At 45.5% G+C, this 15,417-nt stretch overlaps 1 protein-coding gene across 2 annotated transcripts in view; it reads left to right on the plus strand.

Moving 5' to 3' along the window:
* SLC22A18 (solute carrier family 22 member 18) overlaps positions 1-15,417 on the plus strand; it is a 144,599-nt gene that overhangs the window by 16,611 nt on the left and 112,571 nt on the right. For both annotated transcript variants that reach the window (XM_061610169.1, XM_061610170.1), the window contains exons 3-4: positions 7,591-7,736; positions 11,696-11,828. In XM_061610169.1, coding sequence (XP_061466153.1) covers positions 7,591-7,736; positions 11,696-11,828 — 279 coding nt within the window. The remainder of the gene's footprint in view (positions 1-7,590; positions 7,737-11,695; positions 11,829-15,417) is intronic.

Raw genomic sequence — 15,417 nt, forward strand, 5'->3', positions numbered from 1 at the left:
TTGTCTATTTATGTTTAAATTCTGAAGTGCCTCTTCCATTTTTTCTTGGATTCATGCTTTGTTCTTCTTCCTCAGAGGGCACACCCTGAGAAGCTGAGAGCAATTGAAGAAGCAATAAAGGCAAGGAGACGTGGCCTTCCTGAACCAATGCATGACACCCCTCCTCCCAAAATGCTGAAGCAGCAGCAGACAACCCTTGAGAGGTGGGGATCTGGCAGGGAGCCTGTCACCCAGAGCAATCTCGACAGGAGAATCATTGATTTCATTGTAGAGGAGACATTACCACTTCAGACTGTGGACAAACAGTGGATCAAACTGTGGATCTCACCATCATATGTGCCAAGACTCTGAGAGCCAGAATTGAGAAGAGAGCATGCCACATGAGAGAAACTCTTGCAAACCGAATGGGTGCTGTGGCATATATAGCAACCACTGCAGATTGTTGGACCAATGACAAGAAGAGTTACTTTGGGGTAACAGCCCACTGGATCAACCCAACTACCCTGAAACGTGAGCTCGGGGCCTTGGCTTGTAAGCGTCTGAAGGGGCGCCATACATACGATGTCCTTTCAAAAGCACTGCATGATGTACATGTGCAGTACAGGATCCACAACAAAGTTATGTGCACTACTACAGACAATGGCTCCAACTTTGTGAAAGCGTTCAGAGTTTTCATGGCCAAAGAACCAGTGGAAGCTGCAGGCACCAGTGACGATGATGGTGATAACCAGGAGGAGGAGGAGGCTGAGGTGGAGTTTGTGCCTATCTGTGAGATCCTGGACACAGGACCTGAGGCAGAGGAAGAAGCTGCAGACTCAGGAGAGGATTTTGTTTTACCACCACACCAGAGATGTGCTAGCCACACCCTCAACCTTGTGGCAACACAAGACATAGAGGCCATGCTTTCTGAGTCCTCCAAAAGTAGTCTTCTTGGTCCTTTCAAGAAACAGTTTCGTTCCTTGATGGGAAAGTGCAGCAAGTTGTGGTCCAAGCAGAACCAGTCAGCACAGATTGCTGAGTATATCCATGCGCAATGTGGTGTGTATCTGAAGGTACCGAATAAGACCAGGTGGAATTCCACCTTTGATGCGTTGAAGCAACTACATGAGCTCCTGTCAACTGTGCCACTAAAAATGCACGCCATAATGGACCGCTGCTCCTTGTCCAGGATCACAGCTGCTGAGATTGAAGTGGTACAGGAATACACAGAGATTATGGAGCCACTAGCCCAGTCCCTAGATATCCTGCAACAGGAGAACGGCTTGTTCATGAGGTATTTGCTACCAACGCTCTGCAATCTGGACCGCAAGTTAGAAGGACTGGAAAACAAACCTGAGAGGTACACATACTGTTTTCAGCTGCTGAGAGGTGTGCGCGAAGCCCTAAGAAAGCGGTTTGCAGCTATCTGGGAGGACAAGAGGCTTCTTCTGGCAGCCTGCCTACACCCTCGCTTCAAACTAGATTGGCTGGAATCGTGTCAGGCCGCCACCCATACCAACAAGTAAGAACATTAGGGAAGCCCTTTGGGTGGATTACTCCAAGGGAAATGTTGTCTCAAGGGAGGCATCAGAGGGCTTAAGGTGGTAGGCAGGGGCTGGGCCTTTTCTTCCTGGGGCTCCTCATCACAACCTTGGGTTGCTGCAGGTAATCCTTAAGGGTCTGCTGTGCTGCCCCATGAGTGTGGTGACTTGGTCACCTTCCTACCTTCCATGTCATCATCCATAGGCTCAGGCTGGACCCTGAACCAGGGGACATGACAACCATCAGGAAATCAAGTGCAGATGGGGGTTTCCTAACATATATGTGTTAACATATCCTCTCTCTTTCTTAGATACACAATGGAAGCCTTGTTGAAAGCTGAAATAAAGATGGGTGTACTTAATGAGGACAGTGATCAGTCTTCAGATAAAGACCAGGAAGGAGATGACTTCTTTAACTTTCTGCCTCAGGGCAAGAAGTCAGCAGTGGACACTGCTGAGGAGGAACTGGTGAGGTACCTGAGGTCTCCCAGCAGAGAAGTGTCATCACTCCATGGCTTTCCACGTGTGCTGCGGTGTTTTTTGCAGCACAACACAGGCATGCCTTCAAGCGCCACAGTAGAACGCCTGTTCAGTACTGGTGGCAACGTAATGACTGTAAAAAGACATTCCTTGTCTGACATGCTCTTTGAGCATCTTGTTCTTTTGAGACATAACAGAAACATATTATAAAAGCATTTCAAGTGTAAAATTTGATTTCAAGAGTTGGGGTATCTTCATTGCTTGGGGGGATGTGAGATTCTGTTATGCCATTATGTTAATCTTATGGATAAAATTTTTTATTCTACTACCCCCTGTGTGTGTGTGTTTATTTTTAATATTGTTTTAGGCTACTTAGATGTGCAGCAGCCAAGGCCAGCACCTTGTAGGAGTTTTTTAAAAAAAGTAACTGAAATGTAATTGTAGTGATTACTTTTGAGAAAAAGTAAAGTAATCAGTTACTTTCAGAGCAATTGTAATTGTAACGGTACTTACTACTTTTTTTGGGCCAAGTAATTGTAACTGTAATTTATTACTTTTTAAAAGTAATCTTCCAAGCTCTGAATCTGCTCCAGAGTTTTTCCAGGGATTGTTGTTAGGCTGACTTGTCTGTAGTTCCCCAGTTCCTCCTTCTTGCCTTTTTGAACATAGGGACAACATTAGCTCTCCTCCAGTCATCCAGCACTTCACCAGTCCTCCATGATTTCGCAAAGATAATAGACAGCAGTTCTGAGAGTTCTTCAGCCAGTTCCTTCAATACTCTAGGATGCAGTTTATTGGGCCCTGCCGATTTGAACTCATTCAAAGTGATTAGGTATTCCTTGACCATTTGTCTATCAATCTCAAGCTCCAATCTTGCCCCTTCTACTTCATGTTTCCCAGGAAGGTCATAGACCCTTTTTTGGGAGAAGACTGAGACAAAGTAGGAATTGAGCACTTCTGCCTTTTCTTTGTCATCTGTTATCATTTTGCCATCCTCATTGAGTAGCTGTGCCACCATTTCTTTTCTCTGTCTTTTACTGTGGACATACCTGAAGAAAGCTTTTTTGTTGCTTTTAGTATCCCTCACTAGCCTCAGCTCATTCTCAGCTTTAGCCTTCCTGACGCCATCCCTGCAATTCCATGATACCTGTCTGTACTCTTCCTTTGCGGCCTGGCCTTCTTTCCACTTCCTGTATATGTCCTTTTTTGTTTTCAGGTCATCTCTTAAGCTTTTTGTGAAGCCACATTGGCTTCTTCTGCTGTTTCCCCCCTTTTTTCCTTGTTGGAATTGCTTGCCATTGTGCTTTTAGAAACTCCCACCCATCTTGGACTCCTTTTCTCATTAGGGTCGCTTGCCATGGATCCCTATCTATCTGAAATACAAAATGGGAAGAACAAGACCAAATTATCTGATCCCCCCCTTTTTTACTGCTTCCTAGGTTTAAACAGGAACACTTTTAATTCCAAGGAAAAAATATTTGTTTTTGTTGGGGTTTTTTATGCCAATGGAGTATTCATTTTGCTAGCCTAAAATGAAGTACAAGAGAACCCATACAATACATCTGTGGAACTTTCTAAGAAAGCCTAACTTGTTCTTTTGTGCTTCCACTCACCACTAGGATGGAAGGATCTGTCTATTTTGGTTCTCTCCATTTATCACTTTTCTCATCTTAAATCTGATTCTCCACATTTCTGCAGCAATTTGCTATTTTTCTTTTTTTAAAATTCCTCCTGCATATTCTTCAACATTTTATTGCAAATTTCATCTAATATGCATTTTTGTGGACACTAGAAGCTAAAATGATGAAACGGAGGTTATCATACTTTGGACACATCATGAGAAGACATGATTCACTAGAAAAGTCAATAATGCTGGGAAAAACAGCAGGGAGTAGAAAAAGAGGAAGACCAAGCAAGAGATGAATTGATTCCATAAATGAAGCTACAGACCTGAACTTATAAAATCTGAACAGGGTGGTTTGGAGGTCACTGATTCACAGGGTCTCCCTAAGTCGTAATCGACTTGAAGGCACATAACAAGAACAACAATGTGTTTTTGCAAGCCATTTCTTGTCATATAATGTGTTTTTATATGTTATTTTCACCAGTATATTCATTTTGTGCACACTTTCCACTAATATATGCATTTTTGTAAACATTGCTTGTGTGGAGAATGGCATTGCAAATTTCTGATAAGTGTGAATTTTGAAAGATGGCTGTATTTTGGTTCTCATGTTGTTTCAGAAAGTACGAATTTGATAAATCAGGCTTTAAATGCAAACTGAATCGAATTTCTCCCCCATCCTTTTCACCAGCAACTGTTTTTGTTTCCAAGCGAGTGTTGCAGCAGGCAGAATAAAAATAAAAGGAAGGCCTTGGCCTGTTGCCCCCTGGGTGGGACTTCATTTGCAAAAGAGAAGTACATTTGGCAACTTAGAATTCCACATTGTTTCCTAAGGTCACATCCACACCATACATTGAAAGCATACATTGAAAGCAGTTGACACGATCGTCCCGGTGCGCCCTCTCCTCTGCAGAGCTCAATTGGCTCCGTGGTTTACCCCGGAGCTAAGAGTGATGAAGCAAGAAAGGAGATGGCTTGAGTGCAAATGGAGACGAACTCCCGACGGCTGTGGTCTTGCACTCTACCAAGCTCTATGTGAAGGCGGTGAGGGCAGCGAAGAAGCAGTACTTTGCTGCCTCCATTCAGTCATCTTCTAACCGCCCAGCGGAACTTTATAAGGTTGTTCGGGGACTTTTACACTCTGGTCCTCAGAACGCAATAATACCATCAATAGCCCGCTGTAATGAGTTTGCGAGACACTTCCAAGATAAGATCACAAACATCTGCCGGGACCTTGACTCCAATATTGTAGCAGTTGAGCCTAATGAGGTGTCCGGAGCACAGTCCTGTCCTGTTTTATTGGATGAATTTCAGTCGGTTCAGCTCGAGGACGTGGACAAGGTGCTTGGACAGGTGCGGGTGACCACTTCTGCTCTGGATCCTTGCCCCTCATGGCTAATAAAAGCTAGCAGGAATGGAACAGCCGGATGGGCCAAGGAGGTGATCAATGCCTCTTTACGAGAGGGAGTGGTACCACCCTGCCTGAAACAGGCGGTGGTGAGACCGCTCCTAAAGAAACCCTCCTTGGACCCTGAAAATCTTGACAACTATAGACCGGTAGCAAATGTTCCGTTCCTGGGCAAGGTTTTAGAGCGTGTGGTCGCTCACCAGCTCCAGGCTCTCTTGGATGAAACTGATTATCTGGATCCATGTCAATCGGGCTTTCGGCCGGGGTTTGGTACAGAAACAGCCTTGGTCGCCCTGTATGATGACCTCTGTCGGGAGAAAGACAGAGGGAGTGTAACTCTGTTGGTTCTCCTTGATCTCTCAGCGGCTTTTGATACCATCGACCATGGTATCCTTCTGGGACGTCTTGCGGACTTAGGAGTTGGAGGCACTGCTTGGCGGTGGCTGTGCTCCTACCTCGAGAATCGTCTCCAGAAGTTGGTGCTTGTGGAGCATTACTTGAGTCCCTGGATACTCCAATATGGGGTCCCACAGGGTTCAGTTCTGTCCCCCATGCTCTTTAATATCTATATGAAGCCGCTGGGCGAGGTCATTAGGAGATTTGGAGTGCGTTTCCAGCAATATGCTGATGATACACAGCTCTACTTCTCCTTTTCATCTTCTTCAGGTGAGGCTGTTAATGTACTAAACCACTGCCTGGCCGCGATAATGGACTGGATGAGAGCTAATAAACTGAGACTCAATCCTGACAAGACTGAGATGCTGTTGGTGGGGGGGCTCTCTGCCCAGATGGTTGATGTCCGACCTGCCCTAGATGGGGTTACACTCCCCCTAAAGGAGCAGGTCCATAGTTTGGGGGTCTTATTAGATCCGCTCCTGTCACTGGAGGCTCAAGTAGCCTCGGTGGCACGGAATGCGTTCTACCAGCTTTGGCTGGTAGCCCAACTACGACCCTATCTGGATAGGGAGAACCTTGCCACAGTTATCCATGCTCTGGTAACCTCTAGATTGGACTACTGTAATGCACTCTACGTAGGGTTACCTCTGAAGACGGTTCGGAAACTTCAGCTGGTGCAGAATGCTGCGGCCAGAGTTCTTACTGGGACAAAAAAAATTGATCATATAACACCTGTCCTGGCCCAGCTGCACTGGCTACCAATATGTTTCCGGGCCAGATTCAAAGTGTTGGTTCTTACCTATAAAGCCCTTAACGGCATCGGACCGCAATACCTGGCGGAACGCCTCTCCCGCTATGTACCTACCCGGTCGCTGCGCTCGACGTCGAAGGCCCTTCTCCATGTCCCAACCCATAGGGAGGCACGGAGAACGATAACTAGAGCTAGGGCCTTCTCAGTGGTGGCCCCCGAACTATGGAACGCCCTCCCTGATGAGATACGCCTGGCGCCTTCTTTGTTATCTTTTCGGCGCCAGGTAAAGACCTACCTCTTCACCCAGGCATTTTAAAAATTTTAAAATTTGAATTTAAAATTGAAAATTTTTAATTATGTTTTATTGTGTATTGTATTTACATCCACTTGTATTTTAACCTGTTTTATTATGCTGTACACCGCCCTGGGAGCTTATTGCTATAGGGCGGTCTAAAAATGTAATAAAATAAATAAATAAATAATACTTATACCACTAACAGTAATGGCTTCCCCCAAAGAATCCTGGGAACCGTAGTTTACCCCTCACAGAGTTATATTCCGAGCACCCTTAACAAGCTACAGTTCCCAGGATTCTTTGGGAGAAGCCATGTGCTTTAAATGTATGGTGTGGATGTGACCTACAGGTGTCATGTTTGCATGCATATAGAACTGACGCTGTACCTTTGATTGATGCTTATAGGCAGAGCCATCCCTGGTTTGTGTTGTGTGTGAGAGAGAACAGGGGTGACCTCTCCAATGCTTTGCGGGGAGGATTGTGCCTCCCTGTGCCCAGTGGCCACACCCAGCAGCTTCCCTGCCTGGCTGGCCCTGCCATCTCCTGCCCACCCAGCAATACTCTCTGCCTTCTCCCTTCCTAAAGCAAGACAGAGAAGGAAAAGGTGGAGACAGAGGGCCCCTCTGGTGATGCAGCCACTAAAGCAGGAGCAAAAACAAAAAAAGTAAGCCCTGAGGAGGGAGAGGTGGCAGCTACTGCTGCTACAGCAACAATCATCATCGTCATAAAAAGTAAGGCAGGGGGAGGGGGGAGGAAGGGGCACTGCTGCTACTGTTACCATGAGGAGGAGGCGGGGCAGGAGAGGCAGGGGAGAGATGAAGGACAGTGGTTGGCCACTGTGAGAACAGGATGCTGGACTAGATGGGCCACTGGCCTGATCCAGCAGACTCTTCTTATGTTCTTATGTTCTTATGAGGACCCACACCATGTGATTTGCACCGGCCCTACACACCTTTAAGGACAGCCCTACTCATTAGTCCTTTTGAAAGGCCAACATGCTGTAGGTTCTGTGTATATCCTGCACGGCCAGAACAAATTGTGCAGCTTGGTGGGGTTCTGTTTTATAATTTAGCCACCAGTTCTGTTCCTGAATATGCTACACCATTTCTATGCCAGGTTTGCTGACCAGTTTGGAGCCAAGGCTGCCTTGACCGTCTCATATATGGCTGGATCGCTGTGCTTCTTGCTCCTGTCTATGGCCACTAGCGTCCCACTGCTCTTTCTTTCCAGGGTTCCCTCGATCTTCATGCATGGACTGCCAGGTAATGTGATTAGATTATGCAAATATTGGAATCGGACGACTCCACTGCTTTGGCTCCTAGAGTCAAACTAAAAAAATGTTCATACTGGTACTTTCCCCTTGAGCTGATATGCTTGATGTGAATTAAGGTCATATTGATATTGGGAGCAATCTGGAGTTGATCTCCAAAATAAGGGATGAGATTAACTGGGGTTTTTTTGTCTCTTATTTTTATGTATTTAGTTAGCTATTGCATCTACACCCCATCAGTGTGGCCCAATTGGCAGTTGGGCTCTTGTTGGGTCTATATCTGGTGTTTAGGAGTCTTAGTAAGGAGGAACGTGGGTGATGCCACCCCAATTTCAGTGATCACGGGTAGAGGAAAGTATAGCCATAGGGAGGTGGTGAATTACCATAGAAGGCGAAGGCAAGGCTACCTGTACCTTGTTCCTTGCTGCCACTCCTCTCATGGATGGGTTCCTCATTGCTCATCTGATGTACCCACTGGCCTGTGTGTGTTGTTGTTTAAAGCCAGATCGGTACATAATAAGACCACTCTCATCCATGACTTGATTGTGGATGAAGATGCTGATTTGGTGTGTATTACCAAGACCTGGGTGGGTGAGCTTGGAGGAGTTGATCTAACCCAACTTTGTCCACCTGGATACTTGGTGCAGCACCAGCACAGGCTGCAGGGATGGGGGAGGAGTTGCTGTGGTCTACAGAACTTCCATCTCTGTCACCAGGAAACCACTCTGTCTTGGAGCTGGCTGTGAGGTCCTGCACCTGGTGTTGGGCCAAGGACACAGTAAACTAGGGTTGCTGCTGGTGTACCATGCACACTGCTGTCTGGCAGCTTCTCTGACTGAGCTGGTGGAGGTTATCTCGGCTGTGGTATTGGAGGAGCCCAGAATGATAGTGCTGGGTGATTTCAATGTCCATGCTGTGGCTGCCTCTAGTGTTCTGGCTCGGGATTTCATGGCCTCCATGACAACCATGGGGCTGTCTCAAGTTGTCACTGGCCTGACACATAGGGCAGGGCACACCCTCAATTTGGTTTTTGCTACACATGGAGGAAGGGGTGGTCTCGAGATGGGGGGATGTCACCCCATTGTCACAGTCAGACCACTTCCTGGTGAAGTTTAGGCTTAGGCTCTGATCCTCCCCTGCAGGGGTGGTGGACAGATTAAGATGGTCTGCCTCTGGAGACTAATGGAATCCACTTGATTCCTGAATGCCCTGGGGGAGTTCCCAGTAGATAGAGCAGGTGACCCTGTTGAAGCCCTTGTCACGCTGTGGAACAGCGAGGTGCATTGGCGTCTTGACACAGTTGCCCCCAAGCACTGTCTTTGGCATTGTGGAGCCTGGTTTGCACCTTGGTACACCAGTGAGCTAAGGGCAATGAAACAGGCTGGACAATGGCTAGAGCGCACGTGGCGAAAGGCATGCTGTGAGGCTGATCAGGCACGAGTAAAACATCATAACCGTGCCTACTGTGTAGCGGTGAGGGCAGTGAAGAAGGCCCACTTCTCTGCCACCATTGCACCCTCAAGTAGCCGTCCGGAGCTTTTCTGTATTGTCAGGGGTCGGTTGACATCAACTCCAAGAAATTGAGTTTTAGACCCTTTGCAGGCCCACTGTGAATTGTTTTCAAGGCACTTTGAGGGTAAAGTTGCTCGCCTCTGTAGCAATCTTGATGCCCCATCTGCATCTACCGTAGCCCCCAGTGAGATGTCCAGTGCAACGTCTGCTGCAACGACTTGGAAATGGTTTCAGTTGATGCGGCCTGATGACATGGACATGGTGCTTGCGATGATGCAGCCAGCAACATGCCCTCTCGACCCTTGCCCTTCTTGGCTTATTAAAGTTTGCTGAGGGGGGGTTGACTGAGTGGATCCAGGGTGTGGTCAACGCATTGTTGCGGGAGGGAGTGGTTCCAGCTTCCCTGAAAGAGGTGGTGATCCAACTACTGCTGAAAAAGCCCACCTTGGATGCATTGGTTTGCAACAATTACCAACCGGTCACAAGTACCCCCTTCTTAGGGAAGATGATTGAGAGGGTTGTGGCGCAGCAATTGAAAGTGCTGTTGGATGAAACAGATTATCTTGACCCATTCCAGTCTGGGTTCAGGCCTGGTTATGAGACTGAATTGGCCTTGGTCGCCCTGATGGATGACCTTTATCGGGAGAAGGACAGGGGGAGTGCAACCCTGTTACTCTTACTTGATCTCTCAGTGGCTTTTGATACCATTGACCATGGTATCCTTCTGGGCCAACTTGGTGAGATGGGTATTGGAGGCACTGTTTTAGAGTGGTTTCAATCCTATCTCCAAGGTCGTTTTCAGACAATAGCATTGGGTGATTGTCTTTCAGCCCCCTGGCAGTTGTGCTGTGGGGTGCTGCAGGGTACCATCTTGTCCCCCATGCTATTTAATATCTACATGAAGCCTTTGGGAGTGATCATCGGGAGATTTGGGGCGAGATGTCAGCAGTACGCTGACGATGCCCAGCTCTATTTCTCTGTAACATCTGAATGGGGTGAGGCCATGCAAGCCCTGGACCTCTGGCTGGAATCAGTGGTGGGCTGGATGAGGGCCAGTATACTGAGTCTAAATCCTAGCAAGATGGAGATGCTGTGGGTTGGTGGTTCCTGAGATTGGCTAATTGGTCAGTTGCCTGCTTTGGATGGGGTTGTACTCCCTCTGAAAGAGCAGGTCTGTAGTCTGGGAGTGCTCCTGTATCCATCTTTGTCACTAGAGAGGCCCAGGTGACCTCAGTAGCTAGGCCGTTTCTGGACTGAGATAGCCTGACCACTGTTGTCCATGCACTGGTAACCTCCAGACTGGATTACTGTAATGCCTCTGTGTGGGGCTACCCTTGAGATTGGTCCAGAAGCTGCAGCTGGTGCAAAACATGGCAGCAAGACTGCTCAGTGGGGCAGGGTATCACCAACATGTCACCCTGCTGCTGAAACAATTGCACTGGCTATCGGGCTAGTTCAAGGTTCTAGTTTTGGTGTACAAAGCCCTATACAACTTGGGAACAGGATACCTGAAAGACTGTCTTATCCCTTATATACCCAGTCCATCACTGTGCTCTGCAGGTGAGGGCCTCCTGCAGATACCATCTTATCAAGAGGTCTGTTCTGCACAACATAGGAAACGGACATTTAGTGTAGTGGCACCTACCCTTTGGAATTCTCTCCCCTTAAATATTAGACAAGCACCATCTCTGTTATCTTTTGGATGCCTACTGAAGACCTTCTTTCAACAAGCTTTTTAAGTAGAGCCATTATCTGAGTCTGCAACTGTGTTGGAATGGCTTTTTACTATGTTTTAAACCTTCTTTGTTAAAAAATAGATGTTTTTAAACCTTCTTTGTTAAAAAATAGATGTTTTTAAACATTTTTTTTAAAAGATGTTTTTAAAGCTTTTAAAAAATGTTTTTAAAGATGTTTTGTTTTAATATATTTTAAAGTCTGTTTTTATGATGTTTTAAAGTGTCTTTAGTGCTTTTGTTTGCCACTCTGGGCTCCTACTGGGAGGAAGGGCGGGATATAAATAAATAAATAAATAAATCTGTGCCTCAACTGTACAACTTCAGGCTACAGAATTCAAGGGCGTAACCCTGTCCCTGTGATGTACTTCTGGGAAAGTCATTACTGTCAACAATTTCCATTTGAATGACACAGAAAACATGGTTAGAAAGCTGAGTAGATCTCTTGCGGAGGTTAGCATAAATATCTGGAAGCCATTTTACAAAATGGCGATTGGCCATCCCCCTGCAGCACCTGTCTCATGAACCACAACACCTGCATTCATCAAACATTACGTCAAACTATGTAACAGATCCATCGTCCATAATGACAGTTACTCAAGGACTCTGCCCAAATCCCTGAACTGCTAATTATCAGGTTTTTGAAGGGAAAGCTAAGACCTTCCATACAATATTATTAACCTGAGTTCCCCCATTGTTTCTACAGGTGCTCAAATGGTCATAACCGATTTGACTACTCCTGCTGAACATGCTGATGCTTTAGGAAAGCTTGGACTTTGCTTTGGAGTAGGAGTAATTATTGGATCTTCCTTGGGTGGCACCTTAACCTCAACATTTGGGTGAGTGGTTATGCCTTGTTTCAATCAATCATAGTATTTCCTATTTGACCTGCTAAGGAACGTCCATTCCCCCTCACTGCAGGTAAATAACTATTCACTTAATGGTCAAAAGTGGGGTTATGGAATCATCTGGGGTGGCAGCGTGGTCAAAGCTGAGAAGGGTCAAAGTCTACAACCTTGAACACAGTTGTGCCGCTTATAGCCCACTATTCCTACACTATGGAATAAGTCCCACTGAATTCAGAGGAGTATACTTTTGAGGATTATTGTTACCTTAGATTTCTGTTATCTCTGAGGACTATTTTGTACACTACAGATTTAACATATATGTAGTGGGTACCCGTTGTAATCCAGTACATATAAGAAATTTGCATGAGTTTATTTCACCATAATCCTTATATAATACAACTGTGCATCCGCATTGTAAAACCTAACTGAGGAGACCTCAGTGTATAATGTCTTAATTGTTCTGCTACGTGTATAATTGATAGGGTTACAATCTTGGTTTGAAATATGTGCAGTTAAAAAGATACTACTGTATATGGAGAGTCTGGAAATGGAAATCTTGGAATAACAAACCAAAATCAAGAGCAGGCAAAATGGTGCTGGTCTTTTAAATCTCTGGTGGTAAATTGTGCATGATAAATAAATATTTGTCCAGTAGATGGCATCGTTTTACTTGTCAACATTTGTGTTCATCATTTTTCCCTCTGGTTGGGTATGCCTTCTTTGGCTGTGCACCCATGATGCTTGAGCCATCATCCACCTTATTTTTTTTCAGGGGGTTGGGTATGGAAAATATCAGTAGTGCTACACCTCACTGCTGCTGCCCTATTTCTTGAACATTTGGGGGGGGTGCTTGTTTCAAAAAACTGTTATTTGAAGGCCGTACATTCTCCCTTCCCTGTGCCGGGATGTAGACCTATCCATATAAAAAGGAGAGGCTCAAATTGGATCACTACTGCTTTTCCATATATAAAGCAAGGCAATTCCTCACCTGTTACATGGTAATGGGAAACAGTGCTACTGCCACTGGATTTGTCTCTCTTTGCACTGCATTGCAAGAACATCTTGCCAAGAATAAGCTTGGAGCATCATTCCCTCTATTTCTGCTGTTCAAATATGAGTATCATAGCTTATGTAGCCATAACAGCACCACCCATGCACAACAGGGAGGTATCAGTTGGCTCAGGAGGAGCCCGAGGTTTGCAGAAGTACCAAAAAAACCACATCAATCCTTAAGTGTGGGACCCACCCCACCCCCAAGTGTGCTCAGTGGCAGTGGAATGCTAGCTGACTGTTTGAGAGAATGAAGAACCATGTTGGAAAGGAAATGGAATGGAGTATCATGGGGGAGGGCATGACTGAGTGACTGGAACAGTCAAGAGGAACACTCTACACTGCAACATTTTGTTGTAGGTCTAACTTCTATTTTTTCCTACTCATGCATGAAGCCCTTTTAAGTGTGAAGCAGACCACCTGCCTCAGAAGACACAGGTAGTTGCTAAGACACAGGCACAGATACCACATGTAACTTTGCCTTACTGAGAGCTGAAAGGGACCAGCAGCTTAGGCTATGTGAGCTCACAGACTCCCTTCACTTGTTGATTGATGGGGTAGCCCACACCCCATTTTCACAGATGTTGTGCTTTCCTGTATCCTCTCCATATGGACATCAAAGTACATAGTGGTTTTACACCAGCCTTGTATTTAACCACCCCCTTAGCCATCATAGGCGACAAGATATTATGTGCAGGCGAGTGGACTGTGGGGTGCCAGAGGAGGAATGGAGTGCTCCTGTGGTCCTATGCTTCTATGCTGGGCATTGTTGATGTGTAAATTTGTATATTTGTTAAGCAGAGAACAACAGCGGTCTGAAATGCGTGTGTGCCAGTGTGTGTGTTTACCTAAAAAAGCAGGCTTTTACCCTGCATTGAGACTTAAGACTTAGTAAAATAAGAAAAGCTACTTTATTTATAGAAATACATAGTAGATAGAAAGGCATACCTAGTTCTAACTAACTAAGTTGGAGGCGCAAAGCCCAGGCTTGGGAGTTGCCCTCATGGCTAGGAGAGAGAGCAGAGACAAAGGTGTCTCCTCTCTCTCGGAGAGTGGAAGAAGAGAAGAGAGGAAAGGGTGGAAGGAGGAGGGGCAGATAAGCTTCTCTTAAGACGTATCAGTCTAACAAAGGAAGGAAGTCAGTCAGAGCATCACAGGTAAAGGTAATCAAGCCTATCCATCTGGAGGACCCTAACTCTATCTCCCTTCTGGAACATAAACAAAAGAACAAAACAGGAGTTGCTCTTGCCCCACTTCCAACAGACATAAAGGTGGGGAAGCTCCCTTCTTCATGCCCTGCAGAGAGAAACCAAGCTTACATCTATTTTATTTTCCTCCTACTGGGAGGAAGGGTGGGATATAAATCTAATAAATAAAATAAAATAATAAATAAAATTTATCTCCTAAGCAGCATTTTACTCATCAGAAGAGATCTACCTCTGCCAGTCCTTCCTTAGAAATAAAAAGCAGGTTAGTATATATGTATGCATAAATAAATAAATGGCGTGCTAATGTTATGGGCTTATTTATAAGGCTGTTCACATGATCCAACTCTTCCACTTTTCATTGCAGAACTAATCAAGGGAAGTGACAATACTTAAATTAAACTGGCAAATAAATGGAAGTAAAATACATATTGGTATGAAAAGCACAGTAACATTATGTCATACTGGTCCTCACTTGTGCTTTATCTCACTTGGAAACATGTGCAGTCTTTACCTAATAACATGCTGCCCTGGGCAGGAGATACATACATACCTGCATGACTCCCTAGCTTTGTATTTTGTTGGATACCTTCTTAGCTTTTGTCCAGGCACCACCCAGGCTTTCATCTGCTCAGCTTTAAAGGGTCCTTTTACCATTGCACCATCCACTAGCCTACATGCTGCTGCAAGTCCCTCTGCAGGACTTTAGACAGGAATCTGCCTTAAAGTGAGTCAGACCCTTGGTTCATCCAGCTCAGTAATGTCTACATTGACTGGCAATGGTTCTCCAGGGTTTCAGGCAGGAATCTCCTCCAGCCCTACCTAGAGATGCCCTATGCCGGAGCTATAGCCCTTCCTCAAGCTACACTTGCTGAAATCCCCTCTTTTACTCAACTGTTAAAAGTACAAGAGCCCTGTCCCCTTTTGCATCTGACCCCCCTAAAGAGAATTCCTTTACAACATCCACAGTCCAGGACCAGCAAGTATGCTATTTATGATGTGATTATACTTTACTATAACACACACGATGGTGCTGATGCTTTGTGAAGATTTAAGAGGAATCATAATTTCTCTTGCTATCAAAACTATTGTAGGGATTTTAACACCTACATTTTTAAAAAATCTGAAATACACACACAAAATCAGTGGTATTTTACATAGTTATTAGAGCAAAAAAGACACGTGCAGAAATGCAGTTACTTAGGCTGTGTTTCAAGGAAGAACCATGGTTTTATCTAGGGTTGCAAGGAAGAAGGGCAGTCAGCATGTAGGTCAGCATGTAGGGTGGGACACCCTACTCCCACCCACCCAACGCCAAAAGTGGT

Source organism: Rhineura floridana, chromosome 2, assembly GCF_030035675.1.
Source record: "Rhineura floridana isolate rRhiFlo1 chromosome 2, rRhiFlo1.hap2, whole genome shotgun sequence".
Lineage (NCBI taxonomy): Eukaryota > Metazoa > Chordata > Lepidosauria > Squamata > Rhineuridae > Rhineura > Rhineura floridana.